General features: G+C 46.9%; 1 protein-coding gene across 1 annotated transcript in view; it reads right to left on the bottom strand.

Annotated features, from left to right (window-relative positions):
- Positions 1–837: 837 nt before the first annotated feature.
- GGA1 (golgi associated, gamma adaptin ear containing, ARF binding protein 1) overlaps positions 838–16,919 on the bottom strand; it is a 103,746-nt gene continuing 87,664 nt past the window's right edge. The window contains exons 10-13 of the mRNA XM_088463392.1: positions 8,695–8,852; positions 4,826–4,995; positions 4,612–4,722; positions 838–1,349 (exon numbers count right to left, since the gene is read on the bottom strand). Coding sequence (XP_088319518.1) covers positions 1,239–1,349; positions 4,612–4,722; positions 4,826–4,995; positions 8,695–8,852 — 550 coding nt within the window. The 3' untranslated portion in view covers positions 838–1,238. The remainder of the gene's footprint in view (positions 1,350–4,611; positions 4,723–4,825; positions 4,996–8,694; positions 8,853–16,919) is intronic.

Below are 16,919 nucleotides of genomic sequence, written 5' to 3'. Positions count from 1 at the left end.
TCTAACCACAGACCTCTCCAGGGAATAAGAACAGAAGAAGGATAGACATGGGAGTGACATTACAATATGCAGGGGTCTCTCTCTAACCACAGACCTCTCCAGGGAGTAAGAACAGAAGAAGGATAGACATGGGAGTGACATTACAATATGCAGGGGTCTCTCTCTAACCACAGACCTCTCCAGGGAATAAGAACAGAAGAAGGATAAGACATGGGAGTGACATTACAATATGCAGGGGTCTCTCTCTAACCACAGACCTCTCCAGGGAATAAGAACAGAAGGAGGATAAGACATGGGAGTGACATTACAATATGCAGGGGTCTCTCTCTAACCACAGACCTCTCCAGGGAATAAGAACAGAAGGAGGATAGACATGGGAGTGACATTACAATATGCAGGGGTCTCTCTCTAACCACAGACCTCTCCAGGGAATAAGAACAGAAGGAGGATAGACATGGGAGTGACATTACAATATGCAGGGGTCTCTCTCTAACCACAGACCTCTCCAGGGAATAAGAACAGAAGGAGGATAGACATGGGAGTGACATTACAATATGCAGGGGTCTCTCTGTAACCACAGACCTCTCCAGGGAATAAGAACAGAAGGAGGATAGACATGGGAGTGACATTACAATATGCAGGGGTCTCTCTCTCTAACCACAGACCTCTCCAGGGAATAAGAACAGAAGAAGGATAGACATGGGAGTGACATTACAATATGCAGGGGTCTCTCTCTAACCACAGACCTCTCCAGGGAATAAGAACAGAAGGAGGATAGACATGGGAGTGACATTACAATATGCAGGGGTCTCTCTCTAAGCACAGACCTCTCCAGGGAATAAGAACAGAAGGAGGATAGACATGGGAGTGACATTACAATATGCAGGGGTCTCTCTCTAACCACAGACCTCTCCAGGGAATAAGAACAGAAGAAGGATAGACATGGGAGTGACATTACAATATGCAGGGCTCTCTCTAACCACAGACCTCTCCAGGGAGTAAGAACAGAAGGAGGATAGACATGGGAGTGACATTACAATATGCAGGGGTCTCTCTCTAACCACAGACCTAGACAGGTGCTTTGGATAAAAACTTCCACTAAAGAGCAGCCACAGAATTCAGATTTATGGAAAGTGCAGTCTTGTTGCGTCGGTATCTGCAGATGACTCATGTCCTCCACCTTTCAGACATGTAATAGCCTGATGCTTGCAAAGTCTCCGATTTCTCCTAAATATATCCTACAGGTGACCCCACTTCTCCACAGGAGGAAAGTCTTCTACATCTCCCATCTCTTCAAAGGTTTGCTCTCCTTGGGTATAGGCAAGTTTGAATCGTAAGCGAACCCGTTCCTAATTGTGAGAGGGATAGGAGAGGCATGTAGTAAGACACAGGTAAGAGGTGACTCTGTATCACACCTGCATGGGGTATGAGGTGACTCTGTATCACACCTGCATGGGGTATGAGGTGGCTCTATATCACACCTGTATGGGGTATGACGTGGCTTTGTATCACATCTGTATGGGGTATGAGGTGGCTTTGTATCACATCTGTATGGGGTATGTGGTGGCTTTGTATCACACCTGTATGGGGTATGAGGTGGCTTTGTATCACACCTGTGTGGGGTATGTAGGTAAGTGGCTGCTCTGTATTGTATCTGTGTGGGATGATGTAGGTACAGTAAATGGGTGTTGTGTATCATACTTGTGTGGGAATATGTAGGTAAGTGGTGGCTTGTATTGTGCCTGTGTGTATATGTGTAGATAAATGGGTGTTCTATATTGTTCCTGTGTGAATATATGTAGGTAAGAGGTGGCTCTGTACTGAACCTGTGTTGGAGGATGTTGGTAAATGGGCGCTCGGTATTTTACCTGTATGAGGATATATAGGTAAGTGATGGCTCTGTATCGCACATGTGGGAATATTTATATAAGAGGTGGCTCTGTATCGCACTTGTGTGGGCCTATGTAGATAAGAGGTGTGGGACGTATGTAGGTAAGTGTCTGCTATATATTGTACCCATGTGTGTATTTCAATGAGCACACAATTCTGTGAATTATTAGCTCCACCATTTTGTGAGTGACAGCAATCTCATTCTGTGAGAGTGCTGAATCTGAAAATGTTATAGGTGCTAGGCCCATTTTAAATGTATGTTAGCGGCGCTAGGTGCTGAGTGTTTAAGCAAATGTTTTTTCCTTTTAAATGCATTAGCTGCCGTGGCCCGGACCCTCTCCAGCGGCCGCGGCAATGTGATAACCCCTCGGTGCGCTGCACTGGGGGGGACTGGTTGTAAGGAGTCGTTGAGTGCTCCACGCTGGGGACGGGAGCTAAGCTCCCGGCACCCAAGCTACACAGCAGGCTGCGGAGCTGTAGCTGACTGCCAGGGACTGGGAGCTATGCTCCAGGGCAGTCAGAAGCCACTGCAGCCGGGACGAGTGTCCCGGACTGCAGGGCAGAGTAGCTGCACGCTGGGGATCGGGAGCGCTCAGGACCCCCGTGCAGAGAAGGAGGGCCAGGCGGAGCACAGTCCAGGCCAGCTCCCACACACCTGGCTGCTGGCGCCTGGGAGCTTGGCACAAAAGCCCAGCGCTGTGCACACAGTATATAAAAGCACAATCCCACATGTAAAATTAAAGTTTAAAATATACACATGTATTTACCAAGGTATGTGCAGCACTGAGCTGGGAAATCAGCTCCCGAGCTACAGTGCTGAAGTATGAAAAGCCTGATGCGGTGCACAGGCACAAAGAGTATATATATAAAAATATATAAACTGACTGAATGTGTTTTAAATGTATAATTTAAAGGAAAATTGCACTCGCCCTTGTTTCCCCTGGAAGATCCAGGGCTCCGTGTGGGTTGCTGGATCCCCCAGCCACTTAAAGGGAAATAAAATGTCCTCCTATGCAGCCTCATGCCTCAGAGTGCTATGAGGAGGTACATAGAAAGCTGGATAATGCAGCCAACTATTTGTTTTCAGGGAGCTCAAAAAGGGCTTCCCCTCCATGGCCAGGAAACCCTGCCCGGGGGCCCCGTTTGCCCACCTCTGAAGCTCAGATTCAGGCAGAGATGGCAGGCTCGGTCCCTTAGCAGATTCCTGGAAGTCCGTTTTGGAGGGAAAACTTTGTCCCTTGCAGACGGGATGGAGCCGGGGGCGTGTCTGAACCCTGCGGTTGGGCTCAGGCACAGGGGAGTGACCACTCCCCACTTTCCATAGGGGACAATGTAGGCATGTAGGCAGCACATGCACTTAAGGTGATTGGTTACAAACCACAGGGTGGACTTACCCCCTGTGGTAATGTGTATTGGAGTGGCATAGAAGAAGGGCATCTGAGCCCTGTATGTGTACATCTTTTGATATTTAAAAGATACACAGACTGCTGAACATCTGTGTATGCTGTACCCCCTTGAAGCAAAGGGGAAGGGTCTTTTTTTTTTTTTAAGACCATTGAGAAATAACCATCTTTGCCTTAAGACTGCATCTGATTCCTGCTATCAACAGAATTGCACTAAACGCTATTCCGTTCTCCGGCTGTTCAGGATTGAGCTAAGCGTCTCCAAAGCTCAAGTCCTTTGCCAGCTACCATGTAGCTGGCAGAACATTTCAAAGATGGCTCCGCGGCACTAAGTTAACCCCTTCAGTGCCGCGGCTGCCATTAACCACGAGGAGGGGGGAGGGGAGCAGGGGGTGCTGGCGGCGGGACTGGGACCCGGCCACACTCTGTATTGTACCTGTGTAAAAAGATGTAGATAAATGGGTGCTCTGTATTGTACCTGTGTGAATATGTGTAGATAAATGGGTGCTCTGTATTGTACCTGTGTGAATATGTGTAGATAAATGGGTGCTCTGTATTGTACCTGTGTGAATATGTGTAGATAAATGGGTGCTCTGTATCGTACCTGTGTGAATATGTGTAGATAAATGAGTGCTCTGTATTGTAACTGTGTGAATATGTGTAGATAAATGTGTGCTCTGTATTGTACCTGTGTGAATATGTGTAGATAAACGAGCGCTCTGTAACATACCTGTGTGAATATGTGTAGATAAATGGGTGCTCTGTATTGTACCTGTGTGAATATGTGTAGATAAATGTGTGCTCTGTATCGTACCTGTGTGAATATGTGTAGATAAATGAGTGCTCTGTATCGTATCTGTGTGAATATGTGTAGATAAATGGGTGCTCTGTATTGTAACTGTGTGAATATGTGTAGATAAATGGGTGCTCTGTATTGTACCTGTGTGAATATGTGTAGATAAACGATCGCTCTGTAACATACCTGTGTGAATATGTGTAGATAAATGGGTGCTCTGTATCATACCTGTGTGAATATGTGTAGATAAATGAGCGCTCTGTATCGTACCTGTGTGAATATGTGTAGATAAATGAGCGCTCTATATTGTACCTGTGTGAATATGTGTAGATAAATGAGCGCTCTGTATCGTACCTGTGTGAATATGTGTAGATAAATGAGCGCTCTGTATTGTACCTGTGTGAATATGTGTAGATAAATGAGCGCTCTGTATCGTACCTGTGTGAATATGTGTAGATAAATGAGCGCTCTGTATTGTACCTGTGTGAATATGTGTAGGTAAATGGGTGATATGTATCGTACCTGTGTGGGGTTGGCTAGCAACAGCACCTGAGTGACAGCAGATGGAGGCAGAATGGGATTGAACGCAGGAAGTTCGCTGCCAGTTGCAGGTTGCAGCTTTACCTTCATCACCTTTCAAAACAAGAATAAAAATTATTACAGAAAAGAAAGAGTCCATGATAATGCAGAAAAAGGAGACTGAAGATAGGGAAATGTGAGATTACAGCAATACAACCTTTGGAACAGCAGCCTGAAAACTGATTCCAGTGACAGGGAGAGGGGCTGTGCTCAACATGGAGATAACAACTATCAGGACATCCGGCCTTCCCGGAGGGGCATCGTGGGCAAAATGGAAAAGCAGGCGGAAACTATGCTGGTCATACACTGTGACTGGGAGGATGCTACCTGCATGGAGAATCAAAGAAAGACACAAAGGAAATAATAAAAGTGGGCATTTACTAAAACAGAGTATGAAAATCTAAAACAACTAGCTATTACCCTCTGGTTTGGCCCTTGATGAAATAGTTCCTGCCAACAATTCTTTTTTCATTTGAGGTGTTCTAGTTGTATTGCTTTGTATAGGGACCGTGTCGCGGGAGTGGCCCACGTGACCAGCAGCGCTATACAGGCTGGTGGCAGCAGTGCCTTCACCCACCACTAACACCAATATCACTGTGTGCCCTGTGCACAGACTGCTATGTACCCTATCCTATTCATGTGACCACAGGCCCAAAGCCCCTCTCCCCCCACCCCTTACCAGCCACACACATGGTGCCACACCTATCTCACCAATGTCACTGTGTGCCCTGTGCACAGACTGCTATGTACCCTATCCTATTCATGTGACCGCAGGCCCAAAGCATCTCTCCCCCCACCCCTTACCAGCCACACACATGGTGCCACACCTATCTCACCAATGTCACTGTGTGCCCTGTGCACAGACTGCTATGTAGCCTATCCTATTCATGTGACCACAGGCCCAAAGCATCTCTCCCCCCACCCCTTACCAGCCACACACATGGTGCCACACCTATCTCACCAATGTCACTGTGTGCCCTGTGCAGAGACTGCTATGTACCCTATCCTATTCATGTGACCACTGGCCCAAAGCCCCTCTCCCCCCACCCCTTACCAGCCACACACATGGTGCCACACCTATCTCACCAATGTCACTGTGTGCTCTGTGCACAGACTGCTATGTACCCTATCCTATTCATGTGACCACGGGCCCAAAGCATCTCTCCCCCCACCCCTTACCAGCCACACACAGGGTACCACACCTATCTCACCAATGTCACTGTGTGCCCTGTGCACAGACTGCTATGTAGCCTATCCAATTCATGTGACCACTGGCCCAAAGCATCTCTCCCCCCACCCCTTACCAGCCACACACATGGTGCCACACCTATCTCACCAATGTCACTGTGTGCCCTGTGCACAGACTGCTATGTACCCTATCCTATTCATGTGACCACTGGCCCAAAGCCCCTCTCCCCCCACCCCTTACCAGCCACACACATGGTGCCACACCTATCTCACCAATGTCACTGTGTGCTCTGTGCACAGACTGCTATGTACCCTATCCTATTCATGTGACCACGGGCCCAAAGCATCTCTCCCCCCACCCCTTACCAGCCACACACAGGGTACCACACCTATCTCACCAATGTCACTGTGTGCCCTGTGCACAGACTGCTATGTAGCCTATCCTATTCATGTGACCACAGGCCCAAAGCATCTCTCCCCCCACCCCTTACCAGCCACACACATGGTGCCACACCTACCTCACCAATGTCACTGTGTGCCCTGTGCAGAGACTGCTATGTACCCTATCCTATTCATGTGACCACTGGCCCAAAGCCCCTCTCCCCCCACCCCTTACCAGCCACACACATGGTGCCACACCTATCTCACCAATGTCACTGTGTGCCCTGTGCACAGACTGCTATGTATCCTATCCTATTCATGTGACCACAGGCCCAAAGCCCCTCTCCCCCCACCCCTTACCAGCCACACACAGGGTACCACACCTATCTCACCAATGTCACTGTGTGCCCTGTGCACATACTGCTATGTAGCCTATCCTATTCATGTGACCACAGGCCCAAAGCATCTCTCCCCCACCCCTTACCAGCCACACACATGGTACCACACCTATCTCACCAATGTCACTGTGTGCCCTGTGCACAGACTGCTATGTATCCTATCCTATTCATGTGACCACAGGCCCAAAGCCCCTCTCCCCCCACCCCTTACCAGCCACACACATGGTGCCACACCTATCTCACCAATGTCACTGTGTGCCCTGTGCAGAGACTGCTATGTACCCTATCCTATTCATGTGACCACTGGCCCAAAGCCCCTCTCCCCCCACCCCTTACCAGCCACACACATGGTGCCACACCTATCTCACCAATGTCACTGTGTGCCCTGTGCACAGACTGCTATGTACCCTATCCTATTCATGTGACAACTGGCCCAAAGCCCCTCTCCCCCCACCCCTTACCAGCCACACACATGGTGCCACACCTATCTCACCAATGTCACTGTGTGCCCTGTGCACAGACTGCTATGTATCCTATCCTATTCATGTGACCACAGGCCCAAAGCCCCTCTCCCCCCACCCCTTACCAGCCACACACAGGGTACCACACCTATCTCACCAATGTCACTGTGTGCCCTGTGCACATACTGCTATGTAGCCTATCCTATTCATGTGACCACAGGCCCAAAGCCCCTCTCCCCCCACACCTTACCAGCCACACCATGGTGCCACACCTATCTCACCAATGTCACTGTGTGCTCTGTGCACAGACTGCTATGTAGCCTATCCTATTCATGTGACCACAGGCCCAAAGCATCTCTCCCCCCACCCCTTACCAGCCACACACATGGTACCACACCTATCTCACCAATGTCACTGTGTGCCCTGTGCACATACTGCTATGTAGCCTATCCTATTCATGTGACCACAGGCCCAAAGCCCCTCTCCCCCCACCCCTTACCAGCCACACACATGGTGCCACACCTATCTCACCAATGTCACTGTGTGCTCTGTGCACTGACTGCTATGTAGCCTATCCTATTCATGTGACCACAGGCCCAAAGCACCTCTCCCCCCACCCCTTACCAGCCACACACATGGTACCACACCTATCTCACCAATGTCACTGTGTGCCCTGTGCACATACTGCTATGTAGCCTATCCTATTCATGTGACCACAGGCCCAAAGCCCCTCTCCCCCCACCCCTTACCAGCCACACACATGGTGCCACACCTATCTCACCAATGTCACTGTGTGCTCTGTGCACAGACTGCTATGTAATCTATCCTATTCATGTGACCACAGGCCCAAAGCCCTCTCCCCCCACCCCTTACCAGCCACACACATGGTGCCACACCTATCTGCCCCCCTCTCCCTCCCTAATCTAATATCTCTGCACATTATATATCTGCCCCCCCTCCCTCCCTAATCTATTATTTCTGCACATTATATATCTGCCCCCCCTCCCTAATGTAATATCTCTGCTATATATCTGCCTCTCTAATCTAATATCTCTGCACATTATATATCTGCCCCCCCTCCCTCCCTAATCTAATATCTCTGCCCCCCCATCCCTCCCTAATCTAATATCTCTGCACATTATATATATATTCCCCCTCTCCATCCCTAAATATCTTTGCACATTATATATCTGCCCCCCCTCACTCCCTAATCTAATATCTCTGCCCCCCCATCCCTCCCTAATCTAATATCTCTGCACATTATATATATGCCCCCCCCTAATCTAATATCTCTGCACATTATATATCTGCCTCCCTAATCTAATATCTCTGCACATTATATATTTGCCCCCCTCTCCCTCCCTAATCTAATATCTCTGCACTTTATATATCTGCCCCCCCCTCCCTCCCTAATCGAATATCTCTGCACATTATATATCTGCCTCCCTAATCTAGTATCTCTGCACATTATATATCTGCCCCCCCCCCTCCCTGCAGTGCAGCATGGTGTTACCCAGATGCTGAGGTACTGGCTCTTCTTTACTCTATTCCCAACTGTGTATCAGGCACTTATTCCCACACAGCTCTCTGATCCGTACTAGGTTTAATGGACTCCAGAGGCACAGTAATATCAGTCAGGGAGATGTCAGTCTTCACAGGTGATGGTGCAGGCTGCTCCCCACTGACGGCTAGAAGCTCTCCCAGGACACTCTTACTCTGGAGGTCTCGTAGAGTGGGCTTTTGTGGAGGCTTTTCCCTGTAAGGAGTAGAAACAGATGTCACAGAACCTCCATTTTATGCATCATGAGAAAAAGCAAATAGGATAACAGAGTCATCTTCCCTTTTATACAGGTCTCCAAGATGAAGGAAATTACCTTCCAGAATGTGGAAGCTTGAACCCCCCCAAAAAAACTAACCCCTTTCTTAGGCACCAATGCACTTCTAAAGCCCAATGGCTGGATTCTGATGCAATGCCCATGTGAGCACAGTGACCAATGGTGTTAGTACTGAGAATGCAGTGCCCAACGCTGTGTACGCACAAAGGCGCAAGCTTCGTTGGTGCCTCTGATGGTTGCATCTAAATATGCTCCAAGCGGTATTACAGCATCTAAAGAAGCACAAAGTGGGCATTTCAGTCATCGCACAGCCAGACGCGCGGCTTTACACCATGGAAGGGCTTATAGCGGCATTGGCATAAAAAGTCGCACACAAGGACGCTGAATGAGTACAGAGTTTAAATACTACAGGAATAATACAGGAAATTACGACAAAGCTGCTTCATGTAAAGAGGCAAATGTATGAAAAACAAAAGTTGAAAGAGAAGTTCCTTTTATTAATGAATAATTGTATATTTATTTTTAATAATTAAAAACTATTGGGCAAATCATTTTGTTCACGTTGATTCATATAGCAGACAATGGGCCTGATTCATCATCACGGATCGCGACAGCGTACACAGTTTGGCAGATGTTGCGTACTGTGCATGCATCGCAGTGCTGGAGTTATCATTGCAATCACCTATGCAGATACAAAGCCATCGGAGAGTGAGTGACAGGGCATTGGCGTTTAGGGATGGTGACGGGAGAGTGGTTGTAGAAACGCAGGCGTGCCTGTCCGTGTGAAAGCCGTTTTCAGGGCGTGCATAAATTAGCCACTGCAACAGTATACGCAGATTCAGTACTCAGTGTGTGCGACGACCGTAGCAATTTCTGGGTCAGACCTGGTGTAAATGTGCGTGAGGGGCCGATGCTACTCGATGGTACCGATGTATACGAAGGTCTGCGAGGCCTTACGGATGTGTAAAAGCGGTAGTGGGCGTCTATGCTGGCGCTTTTCGATTGCAAACATTAGCATATTTTCGCAGCAGATCTGCGTGCAGAATCGCAGCTGCGATTGCAATAGCGATCCGTAGTGAATGAGGCCCAATAGACGCTTGTAGGAACAGGTCACCACACATTTCAATGCTAAACTGTTTGGCAACTACTTAAAAAAGTTTTATTTTTATTTTATTTTATTGTGGGTTTGGCAGCAGGAAATACATTGGCAACTGAAACTATGTATCTAAGAAAATAAAAAGACAAGAAGCATTACAATTTGGGACCGGAGTTGTTTCCAAACTCATTTTGTAACAATTTGTATACAGAATATCAATTGCCTAAACTAAAATAACAATGCAAACTAATTAGCAGACTGAAAAACTTCATTACAATATTTCACACAAGCATTCTAAACAAAAATAAGGAAAGCGATAGATCTGGTATCACACATAGATGGAAAGTGTTATAGGTGCACAGTGTTACACATAGATGGAAAGTGTTATAGGTGCACAGTGTTACACATAGATGGAAAGTGTTATAGGTGCACAGTGTTACACATAGATGGAAAGTGTTACAGGTGCACAGTGTTACACATAGATGGAAAGTGTTACAGGTGAACAGTGTTACACATAGATGGAAAGTGTTACAGGTGCACAGTGTTACACATAGATGGAAAGTGTTATAGGTGCACAGTGTTGCACATAGGTGGAAAGTGTTATAGGTGCACAGTGTTACACATAGATGGAAAGTGTTATAGGTGCACAGTGTTACACATAGATGGAAAGTGTTATAGGTGCACAGTGTTACACATAGATGGAAAGTGTTATAGGTGCACAGTGTTACACATAGATGGAAAGTGTTATAGGTGCACAGTGTTACACATAGATGGAAAGTGTTATTGGTGCACAGTGTTACACATAGATGGAAAGTGTTATAGGTGCACAGTGTTACACATAGATGGAAAGTGTTATAGGTGCACAGTGTTACACATAGATGGAAAGTGTTATAGGTGCACAGTGTTACACATAGATGGAAAGAGTTATAGGTGCACAGTGTTGCACATAGGTGGAAAGTGTTATAGGTGCACAGTGTTACACATAGATGGAAAGTGTTATAGGTGCACAGTGTTACACATAGATGGAAAGTGTTATAGGTGCACAGTGTTACACATAGATGGAAAGTGTTATAGGTGCACAGTGTTGCACATAGGTGGAAAGTGTTATAGGTGCACAGTGTTACACATAGATGGAAAGTGTTATAGGTGCACAGTGTTACACATAGATGGAAAGTGTTATAGGCGCACAGTATTACATATGTGGCCGTATTCAATTTGAGGCATTAAGTCCGGATTCGCGGTAATTTACAGCCGATGACGTCATTATCGCCTGTTTTAGTTTTACCCCGTATTCAATTTGAAAGACTTTCCGCCTAGGCGGAAAGTCAATGCAATGTAATAGGCGGTAAAGTTAAAAAGTGCAGAATTGGGGATTTGGGGTGCAACATTTCGGGAACCCCCATGCAGCCTTCAGACAGTCCCCCAAAGGTAATCTGTGTCAAAATTGAAAAAAAAAAAAAAAATTAAGGACACCCCAATCACCGGGGCTCCAGGTCCAAAGCATTAGCACCCCAAATCGGTCAGCGCAAGCCGGTGATCTCGGAGGAGTCGGGGACCCCCCCAAAGAAGGGTCCCCCCTCTCCCGAGCACCACAGGCTTACGCTGAAGCCCAGGGCTCTTCCCCAAACCCCTGGCTCGGTGGGTATGGAGGTAATGGGGGGGGGGCAAATAATGTAAAACTATTCTGTTTTACAGTGGAACTACAAGTGCCAGCATGCCTGCCATTTTGCACTCGTGGAACAACAAGTGCCAGCAGACATGCGGCACCTGTAACTTCACTGTAAAAAAAAATAGTTAAAGAAGACAAAACACACACACCGTGCCCAGTATAACTTTATTACACAAAACTACCCATTCACACATACTTACCTATACCAGATGTATCTGTCCCCTTCTCCAGTAGACTATCCTTAATACATGGCTCTGCAAAGAAAAATTCATACTCACCTACTGTATATCCTGGCGCTGGTCTCCGCAGTAATCCAGGTACTTAGCAAAACAAAAAAACGAGTATACACGACCCACGCAACAGCTATCAGTATGTGTGTTGGCACACATACTCATAGCTCAACGTAAGCCTGTGGTGCTCGGGAGGGGGGGGGGGGACCCTTCTTTGGGGGGTCCCCGACTCCCCCGAGATCATCGGCTTGTGCTGACCGATTTGGGGTGCTAATGTTTTGGACCTGGAGCCCCGGTGATTGGGTCTCCGGGCTGTGGCATTACACCCCGGTCGGTTGGGTCTGGTGCTAGTCTTAAATATAGGGGGATCCCCACGTTTTTTTTACCCCTATGTTTAAAACCAGAACTGGTCCCTACAGCCTTGGGTTGGTTTCTAAAATACAGTGGAACCCTGCACTTTTTGTTCCCCATATTTTTAGAAACCACCACTGGCTGGCAAGCCTGGAGCTGGTTTGGCTTTTGGGGGAGGACCTTATGTCATTTTTTTTGTAAATTTTTACAGGTTAAACAAAACAGGAATTTTCGAGAAATATTCTAGGGACCCCCCTAAAGATGTGTAGACATGGGGGATCACTATGGGTACCTCCATTTTTAACTCCTGAAGGAAGTCGGGGTTTCAAACAGCCGTGGCAGGTGCATTTTTGCAGAAATTTAAAAAAATGCATTTTAGGACTTAAAAATATGCTAGTACCCATTTTCATGTACCCCAAATTTGATGGGACCATTTTTAAAAACGAAAAAAATAAGCTAAGTGCTCTTCTGCATCACTTCTTCAAAGTCGAAAAAAAAACCACCTACAGCGGATATTTAAAAACCTGACTTTCTTTGCCGCCAAAAACAGGGGTACCCATAGTGATCCCCCATGTCGGGACATCTTTAGGGGGGTCCTAGGATTATTTCCCGAAATTTCCTGTTTAACGCCGATTCAAGTATCGCCGGGTCCCCTTTTTCGCCTACTTTCAATTGAATATGGGGATACGAGGGCATGTGCGCGATACCTTAACGCCTGGAAAAGACGCGAAGTCGGCGTTAAGTCCGGGCCGCGTTAAGTTAACGCGGCTCGGCTCATATTGAATACGGGCCATAGATGGAAAGTGTTACAGGTGCACAGTATTACACATAGGTGGAAAGTGTTATAGGTGCACAGTATTACACACAGATGGAAAGTGTTATAGGTGCACAGTGTTACACATAGATGGAAAGTGTTATAGGTGCAGTGTGTTACACATAGATGGAAAGTGTTATAGGTGCACAGTGTTACACACAGGTGGAAAGTGTTATAGGTGCACAGTGTTACACACAGATGGAAAGTGTTATAGGTGCACAGTGTTACACATAGATGGAAAGTGTTATAGGTGCACAGTGTTACACATAGATGGAAAGTGTTATAGGTGCACAGTGTTACACATAGATGGAAAGTGTTATAGGTGCAGTGTGTTACACATAGATGGAAAGTGTTATAGGTGCACAGTGTTACACATAGGTGGAAAGTGTTATAGGTGCACAGTGTTACACACAGATGGAAAGTGTTATAGGTGCACAGTGTTTGGGACAATCTCCTCCTTTTTATAGTATTCACTGTTCTCTTTTTGCACTATACAAAGTTACTAATTTACCAAGGGGCACAATATCCCTTGAAAACAGCTGAGGCTTCAGAAATGTGGGAGGAGTTATGTGGGGGGCAGAGCCAATCAGATTAACTCTCTAGTGCCTACTCCTGTGGCCAGGCCCACATAACCCAGCGTCAGCTTAGCAGTGTCCCCCAGATCGGATGATTTGGAAAAATTTTAATAAAATATACAGTTAATCAAATTGGTACCAATATATTACAATATAAGCATTGCGCACTGATGTACTAAGCCTTGGAGAGAAATAAAGTGGACGAAGATAAAGTACCAATCAATCAGCTCCTAACTGTAATTTTTCAAACACAGCCTGTAAAGTGACAGTTAGGAGCTCATTGGTTGGTACTTTATCTACGTCCACGGCTTAGTACATAGATCCAATAGTATGATTAATGCTGATGTGGGCCTGATTCAGCAAGGACTGCAATTGCAAAGCTGCACGCAGGCTATAGATCAGTGATTAGGGAACAGGGGTAAATTACTCCATTTGGGGTAAAACTGAAATTCCTGGAGGTAATGGACGTACAGCCGGGCATGCATATGAATCATTGCATGCCCGGCAGTCCGTCTAATACCCCCAGGAATGGAGGTCACTAACGCCGGGTGCAGCAGCACCCGGCGTTAGTGACCTCCAGCCCGGCGCCGCAGGGAGGCTCTATGCCGGACGCCTGCTGAGATGTTATTACCAGTGGGCGCCCGGCTCCTTCCCTGCAGCGCCGCGTTAGCCAGAGGCTGCAGTTCTCTTCTGAACTCTAGCTTCCGGCTCTCTCCATGCACACTATAGGAGAGACGTGATGACAGGACAGGACGCCGGCGGATGCATGAGTGGGGATTAAGGTAAGTTTTTTTTTGTACAAGCGGCACTACAGGGGCATAACTATGGGGGCACTGCTACAGGGGCATAACTATGGGGGTACTGCTACAGGGGCATAACTATGGGGGTACTGCTACAGGGGCATTACTATGGGGGCACTGCTACAGGGGCATAACTATGGGGGCACTGCTATAGGGGCATAACTATGGGGGCACTGCTACAGGGGCATAACTATGGGGGCACTGCTACAGGGGCATTACTATGGGGGCACTGCTACAGGGGCATTACTATGGGGGCACTGCTACAAGGGCATTACTGAGGGCACTGCTACAAGGGCATAACTATGGGGGCACTGCTACAGGGGCATAACTATGGGGGCACTGCTACAGGGGCATAACTATGGGGGGACTGCTACAGGGGCATAACTATGGGGGCACTACTACACGGCCATAACTATGGGGGCACTACTACAGGGGCATTATATGGGGGCACTACTATAGGATTTCCTTCCTTTCAAATCAAGTGGGTAAAGTCGGCGTATCTAAATATATTTTGGGGTAAAAAGGTAAAAAAGTTCCCTGACCCCTGCTATAGATATATGATATATGCATGCAGGCTATAGATATATGATGTATGCATGCAGGCTATAGATATATGATGTATGCATGCAGGCTATAGATACAATGTATGCATGCAGGCTATAGATATATGATGTATGCATGCAGGCTATAGATACAATGTATGCACGCAGGCAGCTTTGTAATTGATCCTTGTGATTATGGTAATGCAGCAGAAGGCATCATGCCTGCGTTACCCGGATACTCTGCGGACCACCGGCCGGCTGCGGGACCACCGGCCGGCTGCGGGACCCCGTGATTCCATTATACTGCGGCAACTGCGTGTCACACAGGAATGAGCATTGATGATGATATACATTCATTCCATTATACAACATCGCTATCATGCTACTGCGGCAACTGAGTGTCACACGGGAATGAGCATTGATGATGATATACATTCATTCCATTATACAACATCACTATCATTCTACAGCAGCTAGCATTACAGTCACACAGTGTATATATACAGCAGCTAGCATTACAGTACATACAGTGTATATATACAGCAGCTAGCATTACAGTACATACAGTGTATATATACAGCAGCTAGCATTACAGTACATACAGTGTATATATACAGCAGCTAGCATTACAGTACATACAGTGTATATATACAGCAGCTAGCATTACAGTCACATACAGTGTATATACAGCAGTTAGCATTACAGTCACATACAGTATATATACAGCAGCTAGCATTACAGTCACATACAGTGTATATATACAGCAGCTAGCATTACAGTCACATACAGTGTATATACAGCAGCTAGCATTACAGTCACATACAGTGTATATATACAGCAGCTAGCATTACAGTCACATACAGTATATATACAGCAGTTAGCATTACAGTCACATACAGTATATATACAGCAGCTAGCATGACAGTCACATACAATGCATAATTATAATCAAATGCTAATGCAAATGGACTCAATCAACTGACCAGCCTCTCCGGGCTATTGGTAGGATATAGAGTGCTATATACCTGACCCACGGGAGAGGTATACAGGGAGACAGATCTGACCTCTGAGACCAACAGCTTTCAGCAGCGCACCCAAGGTGGACTGTGAGCGTCACCACCCACAGCCTATACGAGCGTGCAGTTTGATGGCCGCGATGGTCGTGACCATCGCGACCATCGAAACTGCGAGCCGGAGCCTGTGGTTGAGGTTTTCAACCGCAAGGCCCGGAGTGATTTTGGCTCTATCAGAGCCAAAATCACTCCCACTGACATCACTAGTGATGTCAGTGGGCCGGCTTCTGACGGTAGGTGTTCCCTTGGGAACGCCCCCGTCAGGGAGGCACGCACCCGGCACGCCCACCAAAGGGGGCGTGCTGTCAATCAACATCGACAGCACGCCCCCTTTGATCAGACACAATGAGCTCCCGCCGTCGTGCGCATGCGCAGTGCACAACATCGACCCACTTGCGAGCGGACAGCCGCTTGCGAGTGGGTCTGAATCAGGCCCTTAGTCTGGCTCTCTTTTGACAAGATAAAAAATACTAATAACTTTGGCTTGTTGATGTTAGAAAGTACCAAAACCTGGTTGATCAATGTTTGCAATTCATAGCAATGTTTCACAGTAATATAATGAGCACGATTCATTTTTTTTTAAATTAAAACATTAATGCGAAAAAAAACCTGATTTAAACAAAAACAACCCTGATATATTATCTTCCCCTCTACTACAGATTCACTTTCCACAGTACTAACGGAGCCTCATACAGGACAAGAACTTCTCAGTCAGTTACGTTTCTAAATGCATTTCTGCAAAGCAAACCTGTCCTCAGCTAGAGATAGGGAGCATGATTAAACCTCCAGTTATTACTTGTATATTATTCATCTCAATAGCACAGAGTCTTAGCGACAG

This window comes from Taudactylus pleione, unplaced genomic scaffold (genome assembly GCF_031769625.1).
Source record: "Taudactylus pleione unplaced genomic scaffold, aTauple2 ptg001353l, whole genome shotgun sequence".
Classification (NCBI taxonomy): Eukaryota; Metazoa; Chordata; class Amphibia; order Anura; family Myobatrachidae; genus Taudactylus; species Taudactylus pleione.
Note: the sequence above shows the minus strand (reverse complement) of the source record. Positions and strands in the feature narration are given on the sequence as shown.